This window comes from Dipodomys merriami, unplaced genomic scaffold (assembly GCF_024711535.1).
Source record: "Dipodomys merriami isolate MVZ:Mamm:240054 unplaced genomic scaffold, mDipMer1.0.p SCAF_106, whole genome shotgun sequence".
NCBI classification, from domain to species: Eukaryota; Metazoa; Chordata; class Mammalia; order Rodentia; family Heteromyidae; genus Dipodomys; species Dipodomys merriami.
The window spans coordinates 3,043,773-3,067,932 of record NW_027202338.1 but is presented as its reverse complement, the minus strand read 5'-3'; the positions used below and the strand labels follow the sequence as shown (position 1 = coordinate 3,067,932).

Sequence of the window (24,160 nt, the reverse complement as noted above, 5' to 3'; positions counted from 1 at the left end):
AGGAAGATCACTCTTCAAGGACAGCCTGTTTTACAAAAAAATGAAGAAGGCACAGAGAACTACAATTCCAAAGCCAGTGCCACCCCCACAGGGTCCCCAAACCCAGCCCCCCGCGGCCAATGGTTATTTCTTTCTTAAGTCCTCCATAGCTTGGTACAGGAGCAAAGTTAAGACACCCCCCCCCCATCCTCCCTCAAGGGCCTTAGCTTTGCCCAGGCTGGAGAGCAGTTCTGGGCTCTGGTCCAGCCCTGGGGCGTCTCCCTGGGGTGCCCAGGATGGACTTGTCACCTTGGAAGGCGTGAAGAGTAGGCAGGGGGGTGTGGAGGGAGTTCCGGCCCGGGGCTCAGGGAATGAGGGGGGTGAGGGGGGGGGAACTGGGCTGTGGCACTGGTCCTGCCCAGTCCAACCATGGGGCTCGCCTAAAAGGACAGACAGATAATGAGCCCTTCCCGCCCCTGGCCCCAGAGAGGGAGGGGTTTCCTGACAGGAAATTGCCCTCCTCCAAGCACCCCCCCCCCCCAGATCCAAGCCTTCAGCAGTCCTGGCTGGAGCAGCCTGGGGACGGGACAGGAGAAGGCACGGAGGGACAGGCACGGAGGGACAGGCACGGAGGGACAGGCACGGAGGGACAGGCACGGAGGACAGAGGTGAGCGGCCTGGAAGCAGGGGATCCCCCCCAATCCCACCCACAAAGAGCTGCCTGGACCTGAACTCATCTGAACCTATTGCATGAACCCAAAAGGAGCAGGAGGCCTAAGGAGAAAGGGGGGACACTGACAAGGAGGCAGACACAGACAGCAGTGGAAGAGGGGTGCAGGAGAATTTGAGGACCCTTGGAAGCTGGAGGAGAGGGAGGAGAGAATCTTGAGAAATCACCAGCAAGTACCTTTGGTGCAACACACGCGCGAAGCCCAGTGGAAAGACATGGGGGCCCGGTGGTGGTGGGTATGGGGGGCTTGCTTCCTCCTAAAGATAGGGTTGTTGGAGACGGGCGAGGGCAAGGCTGGCATTTGGTCATTTCAGGATTTGTCTTTGGGGATAAGAACCTATGGGTTGGAGTTTGGGGTTTGGGAGGGATGTGCAATTTGGAAAGTGAGTTCTCAAGCCAACGTGGTAGTGCACGCCTGTAATCCCAGCACCTAGGATGCAGAGGGAATTGAGAGACCGCATGCACAACCTGTCACCAAACACAAACCGAGCGTTCTTGAGGGCCGACCCTGGGTCTGGGAGGTGATGAATTGTGCACACAGGGGCTGGATTGCCGTGGAGGGTCTGGGGCTTGGGGGGGGGGGGAGAGGCTGGCAGCGAGGAAGAGGAGGGGCCTCAGGGGGAAGCTCTGGGCGCTGAGACATCCTGCAAGAACCGGGGGGCTGGGGGCTTCAGGAGGCCTGGGAAGTGAGTCAGGGCCCGGGCATGGGGAGGGAGGCTGACGCGGGTGTGTGTGTTGGGGAGGGCAGGATGTCGGAGACAGCCAAGGGGGTGTTGGATCCAGGAAGGGGAGCGAGGCCTGGGCCAGTTTTGGGTAATGGTGGTTACTTAGTGTCGCGGGGATGTTGGGAGTACTTTGTGGGGTATGGGGAAGGAGAATGTCAGATCAGCTCCAGATAACGTCAGCCAGTCATTCTGGGCTGGGACGTGGAGACTTTGTGGGGGAGTGATGGGGACATTTTGGGGTGAAGGAATTCAGAAGATGGAGGACAGGAAGGTCCCTGTGTGCCTTGTATGTGAGCATGCGTGGAGGGCCACCCCCCTGGTTGTCAGGGTGATAGGGGACCATGGAGGCCAGAGGGAGGCCCAGATCTATGTCTGGAAACAAGAGGATTGAGAAACAAGAGCTGAGATCTCTAAGTCAGTGGCTCACATATATCCTAGCTACTCAGGAGGCTGAGATCTGAGGATCACGGATCAAAGCCAGCCCGGGCAGGAAAGTCTGTGAGATTCTTATCTCCCATTAAAACCACTAGAAAACTGGAAGTGGCGCTGTGGCTCAAGTGGTAGAGCGCTCGCCTTGAACTGAAGAGCTGAGGGACAGCGCCCAGGCCTCAAGTTCAAGCCCCAGGATGGTACCACCTTGATCCTATCTGGGGAAGGAGGGTGTTTTTGTTTTTATATAAGCTAATAAATAAATAGTGGCGGAAAGGCGGGGAGAGGGGAGGGACAGTTCACCTTAGAAAGACAGCTCCCAACTCCTTCCAGGCTTCTTGGCCACCTACAAACATCCCAGTGTCCTGTCCTGTCCCCCCCCCCCCACCTGACCCTGGTGACAAATAGCCATAGGTGAACCTGGGACACTTTGTGAAATTCCATCAGAGAGGGAAAATGGAATATTATGCAGCCATTAATGTAAAGCGGGAGCACAGGCCACAGCTAAATCTTCCAAGTTGATGGTGTGCGCGCGGGAGAAAGAGGACATCGGCTTACAGGATAGAGACTAGTGTGGCATCAGTTTTTCTAGAGAGCTTGAAACATGGAAGGTGGCATTTTTTTTTCTGGGCACAACACTACATAAGCCCCAGTGTTCAAGCCCCAGTGCCAGCATTGGAGAGAAGAGAGAGAGAGAGAGAGAGAGAGAGAGAGAGAGAGAGAGAGAGAGAGAGAGAGAGAGAGAGAGAGAATGCACATTCCTCATGCAAGTCTCCTTGGAGAGACTGAAGCATCAGGCCCTGTTCTACATGAAACTGGATTCTCCTGTCTGCCTCTTGAGTGCTGGGATTACAGTAGTACACCACTATGCCTGGCTTTCTAATGGTGCTGAAACCTCAGAAGGAGAAAAAGGAAATTGAATACACATGGCATAGAGGTTTGCATTAGATGCTGATAGGATTCCAGGCACAGGAGCGGTTATTAACTTGGCTTTCTATATTTTTCTGAAAATGTTTGGAGTCTTTCACTGTGGGCTTTTGTTTGTTTGCTCGTTTTGTTTTGGTTTAGTTGGGGGTTTTGTTTGTTTGTTTTGGTCAGTCTTAGGGTTCAAACTTAGGGCCTGGGCTCTGTCCCAGAGCCTTTGTGCTCAAGGCTAGGGCACTACTCCTTTGAGCCACAGCGCCACTTTTGATTTTCTGGTGATAAGCGTCTCACAGGCTTTCCTTCCCTGGGCTGGCTTTGAACTGCGATTCTCAGATCTCAGCCTACTGAGTAGCTAGGATAACAGGCGTGAGCCACCAGCGCCCGGTTTAACTCAGGATCTTGAATTTGTTTTAGCTTCTCTGCCACTTGACCCCCACCCCTTAGGGTGTTTTGGTTTCTTTTAACTTTTATTTTGTTCAGATAGGGTCTCAAGCTTTTGCCTGCAATGGCCTTCGACCTCAATCCTCCTATTTTCACCTCCTGTGTATCTGTGCTGACCAGCTACCACACAGCTCTGAAAAAGTACTTTTAAAATGGGAGTTGAGGTTGTAGCCCATTGGTGGAACACTTACCCAGCATCCACAGCGCGAGGCTAGGTTCAATGCCCAGGAAAAAGAAAAAGATAGGAAAGCCTTGTTTCTACTCAGTTCAGTACCTTCCTGGTCCCTTCATTCACAGAAAGCCCAACTCCCTTGTGACAGGTTCAAGGCTTTGCAAAGCCTTGATGTTTGGGAATGGGATCCGGGCTCTTGTACATGCTAGGCAAGCGCTCTTCCATTCCCAGCCCTTGGGATCATTTGTGGGTTATTTTCTTTCTTCTTCTTCTTTTTTTTTTTTTTTTGTTTGTTTTTGGGTCCGGTCGTGGGGCCTGAACTCTGGGCCTGGGTGCTGTCCCTCAGCTCTTCAGCTCAAGGCTAGCGCTCTTCCACTTGAGCCACAGCGCCACTTCCGGCTTTTTTCTTTTTTTGCTTATGTGGTGCTGAGGAATCGAACCCAGGGCCTCAGGCATGCAAGGCAAGCGCTCTACCACTGAGCCACCTTCCCAGCCCTTCTTTTCCTTTTTTTTTGTGGATCCTGGGTCTTGAACTCAGGGCCTGGATGGTGTTCCTGAGCTCAAGGCTAGTACTCTATCCATTTGAGCCACAATGCCACTTCCAGTTTTCTGGTGGCTAACCGGAGATAAGAGTCTCCTGGACTTTCCTGCCCAGGCTGGCTTTAAACCACGATCCTTAGATCTCTGCTTCCTGAGTTGCTAGAGATGACAAATGTGAGCATTATGTGTGTTTTTATGATTTCTTTTGTTTTTTGTTTTTTGTTTTTTTTGGTCACTTGTGGGGCTTGAACTCTGGGCCTGGGCGCTGTCCCTGTGCTCTTCAGCTTAAGGCAAGCGCTCTACCACTTGAGCCACAGAGCCACTTCTGGTTTTCTAGTGCTTTTTATTGGAGATAAGAGTCTCACGGACTTTCCTGACCAGGCTGGCTTTGACTCGTGACCCTCAGATCTCAGCCTCCTGAGTAGCAAAGCATTACGGGTGTGAGCCACTGGCACCCAGCTGATTTCGTTTGTTTTTTGAAACAGCATCTCCTTACATAGCCCAGGCGGGCTTCAAACTCAAGATCCTCCTGCCCTAGCCTACCTAGTGTTGGGATTACAGGTGTGTGCCACTGTGCCCCGTTGCATGTCCCAAAAGATTGGTGATAAGGATGAATAAGAGAGGAGAGGAGAAACAAATTAGACAGGGGTGGGGTGGGAGAGAAGGAGGTGAGAAGGAGGCCGATGAACCACCCGGATGATTCCTTATGGTGATACCCTGGGCTGGGAGTGCCACCTTAGAAAAGAGCCTTGCTCTTCCTTCTCCTGCGCCGGTTTCTTCATAGAGTAGGATGCCTAATTAAGATGGTGAATCTTGGGGCTGGGAAGGTGGCTCAGTGGTAGAGCGCTTGCCTTGCATGCATGAGGCCCTGGGTTCCATTCCTCAGCACCACATATGCAGAAAAAGCCAGAAGTGGGGCTGTGGCTCAAGTGGTAGAGCGCTAGCCTTGAGCTGAAGAGCTGCGGGACAGTGCCCAGGCCAGAGTTTAGGCCCCACGACAAACAACAACAAAAAGATCGTGAATCTTGGTATTGAAATGTGGCTCAGTGGTAGAGTGCTTGCCTAGCATGCATGAAGCCCTGGATTCAAATCCTCAGTACCATATACACAGAAAATGCCGGAAGTGGCACTGTGGCTCAAGTGGTAGAGAGCTAGCCTTGAGCAAAAGGAGCTCAGGGGCTGTGCCCAGGCCCTGAGTTCAAGCCCCAGGACTGGCAAAACAAACAAAAATAGCATGACTCTTCCAAATCCTTTGATCCAAACTGGGAAGGGAAGGTGTTTTTGTTTTCTTGTTGGTCATGGGGCCTGTCCCTCAGCTCTTCAGCTCAAGGTTAGTGCTCTACTACTTGAGCCACACTTGAGCCAGCTTTTTCTGCTTATGGTGTGCTGAGGAATCGAATGCAGGGCCTCATGCATGCAAGGCAAGCGCTCTACCACTGAGCCATCTTCCCAGCCCTGGTGTTTTTGTATTTGACCAGTATTGGGATTTAAACTCTGGGGTCTTAAATGAGTTTGCCAGGGATGCTCTAGCTTTGAGCCCCCCCAAAGCCACACCTCCTTAAGCCACGGACCAATCAGAGTCCGGCCCCAGCCTCTGAAACCACGCCTGTGCCGTTAAGCCACGCCCCATCCTGTAAATGATGCTTGTCACTCAGACCACACCCAGTCCCTTCAGGCCACGCCCTCGCCCCTGGGCCACGCCCCCTGCCAGGCCTGGCGGCAGCCGGCTGCGTGGATGGATGGTCAGTTGCGTGAATCCAGGCCCTGAAATCAGACATGCGCCAGCTTTGATCCTGAAGCCCTTGCCTCTGTCCCTCTGAGCCTCAGTTTCCTCATCTGCTGAAGAAGAGGACAGTAACACACCCCCCCCTCATAGATCCAGGGAGGTTCTATGCACCCCGGCCGCACCCGCGCTGACCCGTCGTCTCTCCCCAGGTGCCCGCCCGTCAAGATGCCCATCCTGAAGAGTCTAGGGGTGGCGGACCCCAAGATGCCCCGGGCGGGGACCCTGCCCCTCAGATCCTCCCGCAACCCCTTCGAGGAGGTTCCAGGGCTGGAGGGAGAGACGGGGGACCTGGGCCCCCTGCCCAATGGGACGTCGTGTCGCCGCCGTGCCACCCTGGAAAAGCTGGCAGGCCTGGCCCCCTTCCGCCTGGGCTGGTCCCCTGGCCGCCGGGCGGGCAGCCCCGGGGACGGGCAGCCCCGGTCTTTCTTGGGCCGAATGCTGGCCCCGGGGATTCGAAGGAGCTCGGCAGATTTCGGCCTCCTAGCTCGGCTTCAGGGGAGCCGGGGCCACGGCGACGAGGAGGCCACGGGGGAGGCTGCTCGAAGACTGGCCTTCCTGCGCCTCGGCCGGGGGCCCAAGCCCAGGAGAGCCTCCCTGGCCGAGAGGGTGGTCCCCGCCGGAGAGGCTGCCCCTGAACCCCCGCCCAAGATCCGGGAGCCCCCAAAGATGAAGGAGCCCTTGTCAGGTAAGTGGGGAGCCCTGATGTGGAGGTATGGTCATGTGGCTCCCCTCCTCCTCCTGCCTGGGCCTCCCTGCCTCCATTCTTAGCCCGTACAGGTGTCCCTAAGAAGCTCACCCTCTGTCCCATCCATCTCCCACCTCCCCAGCCTCCCACACCCCCAATCCACCTCCCCACCATCTCCACGATCATCTCTATGATCAAAATCAAAGAAGATGCCTGTCATCCTAGCAACTCAGGAGGCTGAGATCTGAGGATCAGGGTTCAAAGCCAGCCCAGGCAGGAAAGTCCGTGAGGCTCTTATCTCCAATAAACCACCCAAAAACCAGAAGTGGCGCTGTGGCTCATGTGGTAGAGTGCCCGCCTTGAGCTGGAGAGCTGAGGGACAGCGCCCAGGCCCAGAGTTCAAGCCCACAACTGATTGGAAAAAAAAAATCACAATTGTAAAACCTCAGCTACTCCGGTGGCTGAGATCTGGAAGACTGAAATTTCAGGCCAGCCCAAGCAAATAGTAGTTCGCCAAGTCTCCATCTCCACAGAAGAAGCTGGCCATGGTGGTTCATCCCTGGCGTCTCCACTAGGATGAGAAGCAGAAGTTGTAGGAACTTGGGTTCATGCTTGCCTGGGGATGGGGGTGGGATGAAGGACCAATGTCAAAAATAACTAGAGCAAAAAGGGCTGGAGGCATGGCTCAGCAGCACAACATCTGTCTAGTAACACAAGCCGTTAACAGCATCCCCTCCATCCTCAACCTCTTCTTCTCTACTGTCTGTCACTGTTCAGTGTCCTTTCCTCAATGTCCTCTCTGTTTCTGTGCCAGCCCTAGGGCTTGAAATCAGGTCCAGGCCACTGTCCATGGCTTTTTTTTTTTGTCAGTCATGGGGCTGAAACTCTGGGCTTGGGCATTGTCTTTGTGCTCTTCAGCTCAAGGTGAATGCTTTTACCACTTGAGCCACAGTGCCACTTCCGGTTTTCTGGTTTATTAGAGATAAAGAGTCTCACAGCCTTACCTGCCCAGGCTGGCTTTGAACCGATGCATCCTCAGATCTCAGCTTCCTGAGTAGCTAGGATTACAGGCATAAGCCACCAGCGCCCTACCTGTCTATGGCTTTTTTTCCCCCTCTCAAAACTAGTTAATGCTCTACTATTCAAACCACGGCTCTACTTTTTGATTTTTGGAGGTTAGTTGGAGATAAGAGTCTCCGGAACTGGGTGCCAGTGGCTTATATCTTTAATCCTAGTTACTCAGGGGATTAAGATCTGAGGAGCACAGTTCAAAGCCAGCCGGGGCAGTAAAGTCTGTGAGACTCCTTATCTCCAGTGAATCACCCAACACATCAGAAGTGGAGCCGTGGCTCAAAAAAGTAGTAGAGTGCTAACCCCTGAACAGAACAGCTCAGGGACAGCACCCAGGTCCTGAGTTCATGCCCCGTGACTGACAAAAAAAGAAAAAGTAAAAGTCTCAAGGCCTTTCTCTTCTCCAGCTGGCTTCAAACCTCGATCCTCAGATCTCAGCCTCCTGAGTAGCTAGGATGACAGGCGTGAGCCACCACAACTGACTTCCAACGCCATTCTTGTCCTGTCCTCTAGTCTATCCTGGAATCTCGCTCCATCTCAGGACCCGCATCCTCATCCCCGAATCCCCCTCCCACACCCACACCTGAATTCCGGGCCCTCCCCAGCTCCTGTGCGCTCCCCCCCTCCCACTCCAGTGCCCTCTACATCCTGGCTCTTTCAGCCCCAGCTCCCTGGGGATTGGGAGGGCACGGCGGGGAGGTGAGGAGGGGGTGACTGGAGCCCCCGCCTTCTGGAAACGGATGGGCAGAAATAGCCCTGGCCAGGAAATAGTTTCTCTGCCAGGGAGGAAGCAGAGGGGGAGGTGTGGAGGGTAACTCTAGGCCGCCCGGGGCCATGGGACCCTCCCGCCTCCCCTCTGCTTCCACTCCAGACTCCCAACCCTACGCTTCTCCTAGCTGGAGCAAAGCTGGGGGGCGCTGCCAGAGTGTGGGCTCTCCCCAACAGCCATCCCCACCCCAAGCACCCCAAGTCACCTCCAGATCTGCCTCCTCACCTGCCCCCTGCTCTGTCCCCTCCTGGCTCTGACCGTAGCTCACATCTCTCTCTCTATCTAGTGTGGGTTTGTTTTGTGCCAGTCCTGGGGCTTGAACTCAGGACCTGGGTGCTGTCCCTAAGCGTTTTCACTCAAGACTGGCACTCTAGCACATCAGCCACACTTCTCTACTTCTGTCTTTTTGGTAGTTAATTGGAGATTAGAGTCTCAGAGATTTTTCTTTCCCCTGCTGACTTTGGACCACAATCCTCAGATCTCAGCCTCCAGAGTAGCTAGGATGACAAGCGTGAGACATGGAGGCTGTGTTTTGTTTCTGAGGCAGAGTCTCCCTAGACTTCATTGAGACCGGCCTTGAACTCATGATCCTCCTACTTCTGCTTCCCGGTTAGCTCTGGAATTACAGGCGGTCACCACCATACTGGGTGCCATCACCTAGATTTTTCTTTCTTTTTTATTAGTTGGTCGAGGGGCTTGAACTCTGGGCTTGGGCGCTGTCCCTCAGCTCTTCAGCTCAAGGCTAGCTGTCTGAGCCACAGCACCACTTCCAGTTTTCTGGTGGTTCATTGGAGAGATCAGAGTCTCATGGACCTTCTTGTTTGGGCTGGCTTTGAATCCCGATCCTCAGATCTCAGTCTCCTGGGTAGCTAGGATGACAGGCGGGAGCCACCGGCCTCTGGCTTAGCCCTAGATTTTTCACTCTGTCTCTCTTACTGGCTCTCTCTTCCCTAGCCTTCTCTCCAGGTCTTCCACCCCCCCCTCCAGGGGCGCCCCCCACCAGGCATCCCCTTGGGGATCCTGATCTGGGACCCCCCCACCCCCCCCTCTGCGCTTTGTGCCCCCACAGTGTTGGAGATCCTGAGCCTGATCCAGCGGCGCGAGCTGGCGCGGGCGGACGAGCACATCTTGGAGCTGGAGGCGGAGGAGCTGGCGTCGTCGGGGGGCGGCGCCCCGGGCCCCCCCCAGGCCCCGGGCGCGGGCGGCGGCCGGCGGGCGCGGGACGTGGCGCTGCTGTACGAGGCCCTGCAGCGCGAGCTGTGGGCGCTGGTGCGGGAGACGCTGGCGGGGCCCGGGCCGGGCGCGGGCGTCGGGCCGGGCGCCGTGGCGCAGCTGGGCCAGGTGCTGGTGCAGGAGGAGGCGGCCGACGGGCGCCGGGGGCCGGGCGCCGCCCGCCGGCTGCGCGCGCGCTGGGCCGAGGCGGTGGCGCGGGCGGCCCGCGAGCGCCTGGAGGCGGCGGCCCCCGGGGCCCCCGGCGGCGGCCTGGCCGGGCGGCTGGAGGCGCTGCGGGCGCGGCTGCTGGAGGACCTGGCGGTGGTGCGCGGCCGCCTGGCGCCCGCCTACCCCGCCGGCCTGGGCGCCTTCGGCGTCTACCTGCGCGGCTACCACGGCGCGCTGGCCGAGTGGCTGGGCGCCGCCGCGCGCCGCAGGCTGCCGCTGGCCGACCGCTACGCGCTCCTCCACTGGCACAACCAGGTGTACCCCAGGTGAGGGGAGCAGGGGCCGAGCCAGCCAGGACCCCCCCCCAGCCCAAGCCCTGAGACAACCCGGACCCCCCAGTCCCAGGCCCAGAGCCAGCCAGGATCCCCCCCCAGTCCCAGGCCCAGAGCCAGCCAGGACCCCCCCCCAGCCCAGCCCCTGAGACAGCCAGGACCCCCCCAGCCCAAGCCCTGAGACAGCCAGGACCCCCCAGTCCCAGGCCCAGAGCCAGCCAGGACCCCCCCCCCAGCCCAAGCCCTGAAACAGCCAGGACCCACCTATTCCCAGGCCCAGAGCCAGCCAGGATCCCCCCCAGTCCCAGGCCCTGAGACAGCCAGGACCCCCCCCCCCAGCTCAGCCCCTGAGACAGCCAGGACCCCCTCATTCCCAGGCCCAGAGCCAGCCAGGATCCCACCACCCAGCCCAGCCCCTGAGACAGCCAGGATTCCCCCCCCCCAGTCCCAGGCCCAGAGCCAGCCAGGATCCCACCACCCAGCCCAGCCCCTGAGACAGCCAGGACCCCCCCCCAGCCCAAGCCCTGAGACAACCCGGACCCCCCAGTCCCAGGCCCAGAGCCAGCCAGGACCCCCCCCAGCCCAGCCCCTGAGACAGCCAGGACCCCCCCCCCAGCCCAAGCCCTGAGACAGCCAGGACCCCCCAGGCCCAGGCCCAGAGCCAGCCAGGACCCCCCCCCCCCCAGCCCAAGCCCTGAAACAGCCAGGACCCACCTATTCCCAGGCCCAGAGCCAGCCAGGATCCCCCCCAGCTCAGCCCCTGAGACAGCCAGGATCCACCCCCCCCAGCCCCTGAGACAGAACAGCCCACCTTCCACACATCCATCCTGACATCCCTCCCCTTTCCCACCTAGAGCTAGGGGGGGGGGGAATCTCAGGCTCCTGGAATCTTCTAGACTTTGTTTTCCCACCTACCTGTACAGTTTATTGGGGGAGGGGGGGTTAGCGGTGCCAGCCTGGGGCTTGAACTCAGGGCCTGGGCACTGTCCCTGAGCTTCTTTTTTGCTCAAGGCTAGAACTCTACCACTTGAGCCACAGCACTACTTCTGGCTTTTTCTGTTTATGTGGTACTGAGGAATCGAAACCAGGGCTTCATGCATGCTAGGCAAGCACTCTACCAGTGAGCCACCTTCCTAACCTAAGCCCTAGACTTTTAAGAGGCCCTACTCCAGTTCTCAACCCTCAGCACCCTGGACCCACACAAGTTCTACTAGCTCAGTCAGTGAAGTTCATGCCTGTAATCCCAGCTACCAGGACCCTAGGTTGAAGCTAAGCCTGGGAAAAAGTTAGCAAGATCCTCCCTCAAACCCCATCTCAATGAACAAGTCTGGGTTGGGGTACATGCATGACATCCCGGCACTCAGGAGACTGAGGAAGGAGGATTCTGAGTTCCAGGCCAGCTTGGGCTACAGAATAAGAAAAAGACCAAAAGAGCCAGGTGCTGGTAGCTTACGCCTGTAATCCTAGCTACTACTCAGGAGTCTGAGATCTGAGGATCCCAGTTCAAAGCTAGCCTGGGCAGTCAAGTTTGTAGGCAAATTTGTGAGACTCTTATCTCCCATGAACCACCAGAAAACTGGAAGTGGCGCTGTGGCTCAAGGTGGTAGAGCAATAGCCTTGAGCAAAAGAGCTCAGGGACAGCGCCCAGGCCCAGAGTTCAAGCCCCACAACCAACAAAGAAAAAAAAAGTGGATCAGGAAAGTCTGTGAGACTCTTATCTCTAATTAACTAGTAAAAGCTGGACTGGAGGCATGGCTCAAGTGGTAGAAAGCTAGCCTTGAGTGAAAAAGCCAGGGGCTGGGATTACAGCTGTGAGCTCCCATGCTTGGCCTGGACTGAGTGGAGACTCTGAGCAAAAGGCTAGTGGGAGGGTGGATGGTGGGGGGGTGTTAGGGGGGATTGATACCCTGGCTCAACCTAGCCATGCCTAGCCATGTCGGGGGGCACAGATGGGGTTGGGGTGACATGGGGCCTACCTAGGAACATAGATGGATCGGATCGTGGGTGAGGCCTCGCGTGTCAGGTCCTCGGGTCTCAACTTGACCTCCGTGTCTTGTCCGGACACCATCCATCACGGAGCTGACTCAGAGCTGGAGACAGGCGAGACACAATCGCAGCCATGTCTCTCGGCGGATGAGCAAAGCTGGGTCCCAGGAGAGGAAGGGAGAGGCCCAGGGTCACACAGGCGGAGGTGGTGTGGGCTAGGACAGGGGCCCATCGCCCGGCCTCACCCCTCACGGGCCTCCCCGTTTCTCTTCCCCTCTCCCTCAGGGAGGTCCTAGGGCTGGTGGACATGGTGGCCCTGGAGAACGGGGAGCTGGGACCCCTTCTGTCCCCTGGCACCCTGCTGGGCTTGGAGGACGAATGTGTCACAGATGTCAAGGTATCTAGACTCCACATTGGCCATGATGGGGGTCACTGCGGGTTGGGGGGGGTTCTCCCCTCCTTGGTTCATGGTGTCTGTCTCCCTTTTGCTGTGGGAATACCTGAGCTCTCAGGGTTATTTCTGCGTTCCTTCTCTCCTCCCCAGTGCGCATGCCAGGGGAGGGGGAGGGACACAGATGCTCAGAGGTTGGGACACATCAGATCCTTGGAATCCTAGAGCCTGAAAAAGCCAATGACCTTTCTGCACACAGGCGGCCCCCAGCCACAGAGGGGTGTCCCCCGTGGATGGTGAGCCCAGCCCCAGGACCCTGAGCCTTGGGATTCTAGATCCCAGTAGACCCACATTTGTCTAGCTCCTGCAAACTGGTGTTTGCAGTAGGCCAGCAATCAGGAGATGAGCAATGCTTTGGAATTCCTGAATCATAGAAACCAAGAATCTAGCCAGACGCCGGTGGCTCACACCTGTAACCCTAGCTACTCAAGTGGCTGAGATCTGAGGATCATGGTTCAAAGCCAGCCCGGGCAGGAAAGTCCATGAGACTCTTATCTCCAATAAACCATCAGAAAACCTGAAGTGGCACTGTGGCTCAAGTGGTAGAGTGCTAGACTTGAGCTGAAGAGCTGAGGGACAGCGCCCAGGCCCAAAGTTCAGGCCCCACGACCGGACCCAAAAAAAAAAAAATATATATATATATATATTTTTTTTTTTTTTCTATGTGCCAGTCCTGCGGCTTGAATTCAAGACCTGGGCACTGTCCCTTCGTTTTCTTCCTCAAGGCTAGTGATCTACTTGAGCCACAGCACCACTTTTGGCTTTTCTTTTTCTTTTGGTGGTTCATTGGAGAGAAGAGTCTCATGGTCTTTCCTGCCCTGGCTGGCTTTGAATCTTCAGGTCTCAGCTTCCTGAGTAGCTAGAATGACAGGCGTGGAGAATCTGACAACTTTAAACTGTTTGGTGGGAGAGGAGCCAATAAAATAAAGATCTTTGAGCCCATTGGCTGTTAAAAGTGGTGAGCTCAAAGCCACTACTCTCTCCCGCGCTCATGAGCTCTCCTTAGGCAGGAGGGAAGCGAGGGCTGAATGGAGCAGGTGTCCTTGAACTTGGTGGCCTCTCAAGTGCGATCTGAAAAGACCTGAATGGCTCACACCTGTCATCCCAGCTACTCAGGAGGCTTGAGATCTGAGGATCCAGGTTCAAAGCCAGCCCAGGCAGGAAAGTCTGGGAGATTTGCCAATGAAACCACCAGAAAGCCCGAAGTGGAGCTGTGGCTCAATGTGGTAGAGCTGTGGCCTTGAATGAAAAACCAAAAACATATAAATAAATAAAAGCACTTGAGCCGGGCGCTGATGGCTCACGCCTGTAATCCTAGTTACTCAGGAGGCTGAGATCTGAGGATCGCGATTCAAAGCCAGCCCAGGCAGGAGAGACCGTGAGACTCCTATCTCTAATAAACCACCAGAAAACCAGAAGTGGTGCTGTAGCTCAAGTGGTAGAGCGCTCGCCTTGAGCTGAAGAGCTGAGGGGCAGCGCCCAGGCCCAGAGTTCAAGCCCGACGACCGACAAAAATAAATAAATAAATAAAAGCACTTGAAGCTCCAGGGGTCAGGGGACGATGATGTGGCAGGAGGAAAGAGAAAGACCCTCACCCCAGCCAGCCCCCCCCACCCCCGACTCCTCCCGGCAGGCTCAGACGCGGGCAGCCCTACTTCGAGTGCTTCAGGAGGACGAGGAGCGCTGGAGCTGCCTAGAGGACCAGCCCAGCGGCCTGGCACAGGACGTGTGTGAGGTAGGCCGTCCCTGGGAAGACGGGGATCAGCTGCACCCCCACGGGATGGGCGGGAGGATGGCGAGCCCGCCCCCAACTCTCCTCTTCCTCATGGCTGGCACAGCTGCTGGAAGAGCACACAGAAAGAGCGCCCCGCATCAGCAAGGAGTTTGGGGAGCGCATGGCGCACTGCTGCCTGGGCGGGCTGGCAGAGTTCCTGCAAAGGTTAGGAGCAAAGGGGGACAGGGCTGGGGGGGGGACGGGGAGTGACAGATAGAAGATGGGGGTGCTGGTGGCTTATGCCTGTCAGCTACTCAGGAGGCTGAGATCTGAGGATCCAGGTTCAAAGCCAGCCTGGGGAGGAAAGTCCATGAGACTCTAATCTCCAGTGAGCCACCAGAAAACCGGAAGTGGTGCTGTGGCTCAAGTGGTAGAGCGCTCGCCTTGAGCTGAAGAGTTCAAGGACAGCTCCCAGGCCCAGAATCAAGCCCCACAACCACCAGAAAAAAAAAAAAAAAAGAAGAAAGATGGGGTTCTGACCCCAGCGAGGTGCCCTGCTCCTCTCCACCCTAGTTTCCAGCAGCGAGTGGAGCGTTTCCATGAGAACCCAGGAATCCGGGAGCTGCCCACAGATATCTACATCAGCAGGACCATCGCCCTGGTCAACTGCGGGCCCCCCCTGAGGTGAGACACCCCCTACTGCATGTGGACACCCCAGAGGCTGCTCAACAGAGATGCCCAGGTGCCAGGTGGAAAATCCCAGCACTGACCCAGGAGACGTCCACATAGGACCTGGAAGTTCTAGAAGCATACATGTCATGTATATACTTCTTCCCCTTCAATACTGGGATTTGAACTCAGGGCTTCATGTTCTCTGGGCTTGCTTGCTGAGCTGGCGCTCTACCATGTGAGCCAGGTCTCCAATCTGGCATTTTGCTAGTTACCTGGAGATAAGAGTCCTACAGATGTCTTCCCCCTGCTAGCTTCAAACTGATTTTCTAGATTTTTGTTTTTGGCAGGGGGGAGGGAGGAGGAGGGGAGAGGGTGGTTGATCTTGAGGCTTGAACTCAGGGCCTGGGCACTGTTTCCAAGCTCTTATGCTCTTATGCTCAAGGACAGCACTCTACTACTTTGAGCCACAGCACCACTGGCTTTTGAGCGGTTAATTGCACATAAGAGTCTCAGGGGACTTTTCTGGCCGGGCTGGCTATTTTTTTTATTTGTTTGTTTTTTGCGGTCGTGGGGCCTGAACTCTGGGCCTGGGCGCTGTCCCTCAGCTCTTCAGCTCAAGGCTAGCGCTCTACCACTTGAGCTACAGCGCCACTTCCGGCTTTTTTTCTTTTTGCTTATGTGGTGCTGAGGAATCGAACCCAGGACCTCAGGCATGCAAGGCAAGCACTCTACCACCAAGCCACCTTCCCAGCCCTGGGCTGACTTTTAATTGTGATCCTCATATCTCTGCCTCCTGAGTAGCTAGCATATAGGCATGAGCCACGAGTGCCTGGATGAATTGGATTTTTTTTCCCTTTTTTTTAAAAAAAGAAAACAACATCCATGCCCTGGTGGCTCACGCCTGTCATCCTAGCTACTCAGGAGGCTGAGATCTGAGGATTGTGGTTCAAAACCAGCCCAGGCAGGAAAGTCTGTGAGACTCATCTCCAATGAACCACCAAAAATCTGGAAGTGGAGCTGTGGCTCAAGTGGTAGAGCGCTCACCTTGAGCTGAAGAGCTGAGGGACAGCACCCAGAGTTCAAGCCCCACAACGGACACAAAAAAACTGACTTTCAGTTCCCTTGGACCTTGCAGGGCTCTGGCAGAGCGTCTGGCCAGGGTGGGTCCCCCTGAGAGCGAGCCCGCTCGGGAAGCCTCGGCCTGCGCCCTGGACCGCGTGACCCGGCTCTGCCACCGCGTCCTCATCGACCTGCTGTTCCAGGAGCTGCAGGTGAGTGGGCGGGGCTGGGGGCGGGGACAGGGGGCCTCAGGAAGCAGGTGGGGAAAGGGGGGGGTCAGAAAGGGGGAAAGGAGGGGATAAGGGTAGAATTACTAGGATGGGGAGGGGAACTTGGGTGGGACTCCCTACATCATCAAGGTGGGACCCTTCATGAATGACACATGGGGCCCAGCTGGCCATTCACTCCCCCCCTTCTCTGATCAGAATAATTCTCCGGGCTCCAGGCCCACCTTATCCTGGTCCCCAGGCCCCTCCCTTTGCAGACTTCATCTCCATCTGCCCACTGAGTCACGCTCTCACCCCCACCCCTAGGCCTGCCAGCCCCTCTGCTGCCCCAAACAAAGCCAGGGCCTTCCTGCCTCAGGACCTTGGTACCTGCTGCTCTTGCTGCCTAGAATGCTCCCTTGGCATAACTCCCTCTCACCTCTTTCAAGTCCTGACTTGAAGCATCAACCTGTCCATGAGGCTTTCTCCTGTCATTCTGCAGCTGCTTGAGCCAGCCCAGTGCCATATACCTGTAGTCTCAGCCCAGCCTCCTGAGCAGCTAGGATTACAGGTATCAGCGGGGGATGGAGACCCAGCCTGGTACATTCTGGGCAGAGGCTCCACTGCAAAGGTACACCCCCCAGCATAGACTACACCCCATCCACAAGCCCCCTACAATCGAGCCATGCCTCCAGCACACTGCACTTTTTTGGTGTGACATGGGGCTTGAGCTCTGGGCCTGGGCGCTGTCCCTCAGCTTCCCAGTTCAAGGCTCTACCACTTGAGCCACAGCGCCAATGGTGGTTCATTGGAGATAAGAGTCTCATGGACTTTCCTGCCAGGGCTAGCTTTGAACCTCGATCCTCAGATCTCAGCCTCCTGAGTAGCTAGGATGACAGATGTGAGCCCCCGGTGCCCTGCTTTTTTTTTTTTTTAAACTCAAGGCTGACACTACTACTTGAGCCACAGCTCCACTTCCAGAATTTTGGTGGTTAACCGGAGATTAGAGTCTCTCAGATTTTCATGCCTGGTTAGATTCAAAGCACAATCCTCAGCTCTCAGCCTCCTGCGGAGCTGGGATGACAGGTGTGAGCCACCTGTTCAGCTGTAGTTTGTTTTTGTGATAGGGCCTGCACTGGTCCTGAATCTCCATCCTCCTACCTCCATCTTCCTGTGTAGCTGGGATGACAGGTGTGCATCACCATATCTGGCTAAAACCCTTCATGGTTGAGTGAGGGTCCCCGTGTGCATCATGTGCTATTCAGGCAAATTCTGTAGGTGGTTTTTGCCCAAGCTGCTAGGCTCCATCCTGCAGCCCCTGCCCCAGTCCTTTCCTCAGCCCTCACCTGCTTATCAGAATCACCCTGGGGCCTCCACCCCTTTCCTCCAGGAAGCCCTCCGGGATTCTCCCCGCCACTGGGCATCCCTTCTGGGCTTCCTGCCCTGCTGGGCCTGTGCGCCCCTGGTGGCGGCTGCATGCGCTGCCTCGGGAGGATGCGGAGGAAGGACAGGGTGGTTCTGCCCCCAGGTGGGGGAGGGCAGGGCTGACCCCCCACGCCCCGTCCTCCCCCTCCTCCCCCCGCCAGCCGCACTTCAACAAGCTGATGCGCAGGAAGTGGCTGAGCAGCTCCGAGGCGCTGGATGGCATCGTGGGCACGCTGGGCGCCCAGGCGCTGGCCCTGCGCCGCATGCAGGACGAGCCGTACCAGGTGCGGGGAGGGTGGGCGCGGGGTGCCCCCTCGCAGGGACCCCCCCCCGGGGAGTGCAGGGGTGACCCGGGGTGACCTCCCCCCCTCCCCGCAGGCGCTGGTGGCGGAGCTGCACCGGCGCGCGCTGGTGGAGTACGTGCGGCCCCTGCTCCGGGGCCGTCTGCGCTGCCGCTCGGCTCGAACCCGCAGCCGCATGGCCGGGAGGCTGCGTGAGGATGCGGCGCAGCTCCAGCGTCTCTTCCGGCGGCTGGTGAGTGAGACCGGGGGGGGGGGGGGGGTGGCGAAGCGGGGAAGGGCAGGACCAGTCCTCCAGGTTTGGGACACCTCATCTCAACCCCCATACAAGGCCGGGCGCAGCGGTACACACCTGCCATCCCAGTTACATGGGGAGCTGGCTGGCCCCCAGCCGGCCTGGGCAGCAAGAGAGATCTGACTGGGAAAATGGATGGATAAGAACAGTAGAGGGGGGCTGGGAAGGTGGCTCAGTGGCAGAGTGCTTGCGCCTTGCATGCATGAGGCTCTGGGTTCAATTCCTGAGCACCATATAAACAGAAAAAAACAGAAGCGGCCCTGTGGCTCAAGTGATAGAACACTCGCCTTGAGCTGAGGGACAATGCCCAGGCCCAGAGTTCAGGCCCCGGGAGCAGCAAAAAAAAAAAAAAAAAAAAAAAAAAGAACAGTAGAGGGAAGTGGGGAGGGGGGCATGGCTAAAGTGGTAGAGCACCTGCTTCAAAAGTGCAAGGTGCAGAGTTCTAAGCCCAGGGCGCCTGGGCTTTAAAGCTGGAATCGGGAACAAATGGTCTGCACCCAGCGCTTCGGTGAATTCCTGGGCTGTAACCGGAAAACCGTAGCCATTCTTGCCACAACTGATAGAACATATTTTCATCAACAAAAATTGAAGAAGAAGAAAAAAAAAGGCTAGGTGTCCGGGGAACCCAGAATCTCCCAAACCCAGCATGCAGAGCACCCCAATCCTCCTCATCCCCAGCTGTCATCTGGGGTGCCCCGCCACCCCTCTTCCAGCGTCCAGCCTGGGAGTCCTTGAAACTTTGTACACACTCTCTGAGATTAGATTGACACAGCGGCCAGGAAACCAACACAGCGAACACAGAGCGGCCTGTGCGCGCTCTATCTTGTCTTCCCCTCCTGTAACATTTTGCAAACTTGCAAAAGGATCCGTGCCCTCTCCACCGCCCCCTCCACCGCCGCCTCTCCTGCCAGACCAACCCTCCACCCTGGGTCACCCTGGCGGCCCTCGGAATTGTCTCTGGCTCTCTATCAATTGAGCCACAGTACCATTTCAGGTTTTTGAGTGGTTAATTGGGGATAAGAGTCTCACCAGGAGTTTTCCACTTGGGATGGCTCTGAACTGCCATCCTCAGATCTCAGCCTCCTGGGTAGCTAGGAGTACAGTTGTGAGCCTCTGGCACCTGACTTCCCTGAGCTTTTTTGCTCAAGGCTAGTGCTCTACCATTTTGAGCCACAGCGCCTCTTCCAGTTTTCTAATGGTTAACTGGAGATAGGAATCTCCTGGAATTTGCTGCCAGTGCTGGCTTTGAACCGGGATCCTCAGATCTCAGCCTCCTGAGCAGCTATGATGACAGGCATGAGCCACCTGTCCCCGGCTTCTGTCTCTTTTGAGAAAGGGTCTCATCGTGTAGCCCTGGCCAGTTTGTAACTCTGGATCCTCTTAGCTCAGTTTTCACAGGCAGGGATTACAGGCATGCCCCTCAGCACTGGGCTTGGGATAGGTTTTGAAGGCTGTTACCTAGTGGAGAGATAGATTATAGATTTTCCTTCAATTAGTCCCTGCCCCTTCTGCGCCCCTTCACAGACGGGGGGGGGGGGGGGCGGGATGGGTCCGCTGGGCAAAGTATGAGCAGTGGGCTGTGCCCCTTCCCCTCACTACAGGAGTCCCAGGCCTCCTGGCTGGACGCGGTGGTGCCACACCTGGCGGAGGTCCTGCAGCTGGAAGACACACCCAGCATCCAGGTGGAGGTGGGGGTGCTGGTGCGGGACTACCCAGACATCAGGTGAGCCCCCTGCCCTCCCCCAAGCCTTGGCATCGTCCCCCCATTTCCTGCCCCGCCCCCCTTCCAGGCGCGGGAGGGAGGCGGCAAGCGTGTCTGCGGCTGTTTCCTGCTGGAACTGGGCAATATTAAAACGATTTCCCTCCTCCCACCGCCACCAGTGCCGCCGCCACCGGGCTCGCAAACAAACAGGCGGCTACAGGAAGCCGGGGCAGTGGGGCGCTGGGCAGGGGGGCAGAGAGGAAGGGCTGGCCCAGCAGGGGGGACTCAGGACAGCACAGGCAGGCCGGCATGGAGCGCCATCCAGTCCTGAGGGCCATTTGCTTCTGCTCCCCAGAAGTACTGAGAGAAAAGCTGGGCATCTGTGGCTCGCCTGTCATCCTAACTACTCAGGAGACTGAGATCTGAGGATCTCAGTTCAGAGCCAGCCTAAGCAGGAAAGTCTGTGAGACTCTTATCTCCAGTAAACCACCAGAAAACCGGAAGTGGCGCTGTGGCTCAAGTGGTAGAGCGCTAGCCTTGAGCTGAAGAGCTGAGGGACAGTGCCCAGGCCGAGTTCAAGCCCCACAACCAACACACAAAAAAGTTGTTTGAGAAAATTAGCTGGCTGCCTGTGGCTCTTGCCTGTCATGCTGGCTACTCAGGAGGCTGAGATCTGAGGACTGTGGTTCAAAGCCAGCCTGGGCAGAAAAGTCTGTGAGACTCCAATCTCCAATTAATCAGCAAAAAGTAGGAAGCAGAGCTGTGGCACAAGTGGTAGAGCTTCAGACTTGAGTGAACACACTCAGGGCCAGCGCCTAGATGCTGAGGTCAAACTACCCTATGGGCATCAAACTAAAACAAAACAGCTGGAAAGCTGGGCTGGAGGTGTGGCTCAGGTGGTAAAGTGCCAGCCAAACAAGCTTGAGGACCTGAGTTCAAATTCTGGTATAGCCCAAAGAAAGGGGGGTGGGAGGGGATACCCAAAGTAACTTCATGGGTCACATGCAAAAATGTGCATGTCTGCAGTATGATCTGTAGGCCGTGAGGACCCTGGGACTTGGACCCAGGGAGCAGACCAGCCCTTGGTGATGCCCTGCTGTGGTGTTGAGGGGAGTCCATTTTTGGGAAAGGGTGGGGGGGTGCAGAATAGGGCAGGGTGCTTGTGGTTTTGTTTTGTTTTTTGGGTCCAGTGGTGGGGCCTGAACTCTGGGCCTGGGCGCTGTCCCTCAGCTCTTCAGCTCAAGGCTAGCGCTCTACCACTTGAGCCACAGCACCACTTCTGTCTCTTTTTTCTTATGTGGTGCTGAGGAATGGAACCCAGGGCCTCAGGCATGCAAGGCAAGCGCTCTACCACTGAGCCACCTTCCCAGCCCTGTGGTTTTGTTTTAAAACACTTTTTGGGGGGTGATCCTGGGATTTGAACTCAGGGCCTCTCAGAGTCCTTGCTGGGCTGGTGCTTCTACCCCTTGGGCCTCCCCGCTAGCCCCAGGGAGTCGGCTTTGAGGATGAGGCTTGGGGATAGGGAGAGGGTCTCCGGGGTGACCTTGAACCTCCACTAGCGTTTTTGGGGAGCTCCGGGTGGTCATGGCGGGGGTGGGGTGGGGTGGGGAGCAGGAGTGGGGGTCCCCCCCCCCCGGCTCCCCGGGACTGGCCCCGCCTCTCCCCGCAGGCGCAAGCACGTGGCGGCGCTGCTGGACGTGCGCGGCTTCCCGCGCGCCGCGGGCCGCCAGGAGATCCTGGCGGTGGCCCGGGACCTGGAGCTGTCGGAGGCCGGCGCGCCGCCCGCCCGCGCCCGCGCCTTCTTCGCCGACATCCCCGTGGCCCGCCCGTCCTTCTGCCTCAGTTTCCCGCTGCTGCTGGGGCGCCTCCCGGTGTCCGGGCCGCGTCTGGCTCGCCTGTCCGTGCGTCCTCGGCCCGGGGCCCCGGCGGCGGCGGGAGCGCGGCGCTGAGGCCCCCCGGCCCAGCGCCCCCCGGCCCCCCCGGCCCGGGACGCCGACCCCAAGTCCTTGAGCCTCCCCTCCCCCGAGCCTGGCGCGGGGGGGGGCGGGGGGCACTCTGGAAGGTTCTACCCACAGAAACATCCCGGGGCTCCCCCCCCCTCCAGGCCGGGCCCCCATCCAACCCGTGAAGGAATGTTCGATACTTAGAATAAAGAGGTTTCTATTTAACACGAGGAAGGGCTGAGTCCCGAGTGTGGGGGGGAGGAAGAGGGGGGGCTGGGGTGCAGGCCCCGGGCCAAGGGCCGGTCACCCCCCCTGCCCAAGGCCGGGCTGGGGTCCCGATGGGCGCGGGGCCGGGGGGGGGGCGCGGCCCTCCCTCCCCCCCCCCCGCATCGGCCCCCCTCCCGCCTCCCATCCCCGCGGCCATCCTTGGCGGGAAGCCGCGTCCCGCCGCCCCGCCCGGAGAGGAAGGAGGTGGGGGGCGGGTTGGCGGCATCCAGGGCGCCCTCCTGGGTTGACACCGGAAGGTTCGGGGTGGGAAAGTTTCCAGCCTCTCACACCCCCCCTCCCCGGCCCCAGGGCGGCCCGCGGGGGCCCCTGAGCCGCTTGACCCCCGGGCGCCTTCCCCGGGCCCGACAGCCTGGTGATGGATGCTTCCTGGCCTCGCCGGCCCTGGAGGTGCTTGTTTGCTTCTTCTTCCCTGAGAACCCCTGAAGTGGAGGAGGAGCCCGGGGTCCGCCCCGGGCTGGGGAGGAAGGGGTCCCCCTCCAGGCTGCGGGGAGAGGGGGCCTGGGGGGGGGCTTGGCCTTCCCTTCCCCCATTCTGGGGTGGGGAGAGGGGGGAATGAGGCTGGGCACCCACGTGGCTCAGGCCTGCCATCCAAGGGGTTCAAAGCCAGCCCAGGCAAGGAAAGCCCTGCCAAAAGGCAGAAGAGGAGGTGTGGTTCAAGTGGTAGAGTGGCAGCCTTAGTTCAAGCCCTTGGAAGGAGCACACGACTCACCTCTGTATGCATTCTCCCCAGTGTGTACCCGGGTGTGCTTTACACGAGAAAACCTTAGGGCTGGAGGCGCTGCTCTGGTGGTAGAGCACCAGCCCAGCAAACTCCCAGGCCTGAGTTCAAACTCCAAACTATGTAACAGAGGTGGAGGGAGCTGCGTCAGCTGCTCTGAATCTGAACCTCCTGTCTCAATGTGCACAGTGGAACGGATGAAAGCTCTTGGCTTTCTCATCTGTTACGGGCTCTACATTGTCCAGTGAGAAGCAGGGTTCACTGGGGACATCTTCAGCTCCATTAGACCTGCAGGTAGACACTGCTTGATCCCCCTTCTAAGCCATAGATTATGTTGCTTGGAAAAGGGAAAAAAAAAACAGGCTGGGAAGGTGGCTCAGTGGTAGATTGCTAAAAAGCTGGAAGTGGTGCTGTGGCTCAAGTGATACAGCACTAGCCTTGAGCTGAAGAGCTGAGGGACAGCACCCAGGCTCTGAGTTCAGGCCCCATGACTGACACACACACATACATACACACACACACACACACACACACACACACACACACAACTGTAATTTGGGAGGTGCTGGTGGCTCACACCTGTAATCCCAGCTACTCAGGAGGCTGAGATCTGAGGCTTGAAGTTCAAAGCCAACCTAGGCAGGGAAGTCTTTGAGACTCTTTTTTTTTTTTTTTTTTGGGGTCCGGTTGTGGGGCCTGAACTCTGGGCCTGGGTGCTGTCCCTCAGCTCTTCAGCTCAAGGCTAGCACTCTACCACTTGAGCCACAGCACCACTTCCGGCTTTTTTCTTTTTGCTTATGTGGTGCTGAGGAATCAAACCCAGGGCCTCATGCATGCAAGGCAAGCGCTCTACCACTGAGCCACCTTCCCAGCCCGTCTCTGAGACTCTTATCTCCAATGAACCACCAGAAAACCAGAAGTGTTGTGGCTCAAGCGGTAGAGCACTAGCCTTGTGCAAAAAAGCTTGGAGAGAGTGCCCAGGCCCAGAGTTCAAGCCCTGGCGGGGGGGGGGGGGGGGGGAAGGAGTGGGGGGCTGGCGGGAAGGAACTCCTGTAGAAAGCAGGATACACAGAAAGATCTACAAATTACAACCACCTAACTTCGGGTGTTCTCTCAAGAGCAAGCCCATGCAACAGTTCAGCCAGGCATGGTGTTGAACATCTGTGATCCCAGCACTCAAGGAAACCTACTGAGGCCTGAAGATCTCAAGTTCAAGACCAGTTTGGGCTAGATAGTAACTTTGAGGCTAATCTGGAATAGAACGAAAGGTACTCAGGAGGCTGAGCTCTGGAGGATCATTGTTCAGAGCCATACAGGAAAGTTTATTACACTCTATTTCTAATTAACTAGCAAAATGCTAGACTGGTGGTGTGGCTCAAGGAGCAAAGCACCAGATGAGCAACCCAGCCCAGTGAGTACGAGGTCCTGAGTTCAAACCC

General features: G+C 57.4%; 1 protein-coding gene across 1 annotated transcript; it reads left to right on the top strand.

Moving 5' to 3' along the window:
* The first annotated feature begins 530 nt into the window (after positions 1 to 530).
* LOC138811841 (exocyst complex component 3-like protein 2) lies at positions 531 to 21,945 on the top strand. The gene is made up of 12 exons (XM_069999741.1): positions 531 to 647; positions 5,876 to 6,411; positions 9,321 to 9,957; positions 12,235 to 12,346; positions 14,034 to 14,135; positions 14,239 to 14,339; positions 14,688 to 14,798; positions 15,922 to 16,057; positions 17,638 to 17,760; positions 17,855 to 18,010; positions 19,672 to 19,793; positions 21,442 to 21,945. Exons 2-12 carry the CDS (start codon positions 5,892 to 5,894, stop codon positions 21,719 to 21,721), a joined length of 2,400 nt encoding a protein of 799 aa, XP_069855842.1. The 5' UTR covers positions 531 to 647; positions 5,876 to 5,891; the 3' UTR covers positions 21,722 to 21,945.
* The last annotated feature ends 2,215 nt before the right edge of the window (positions 21,946 to 24,160 follow it).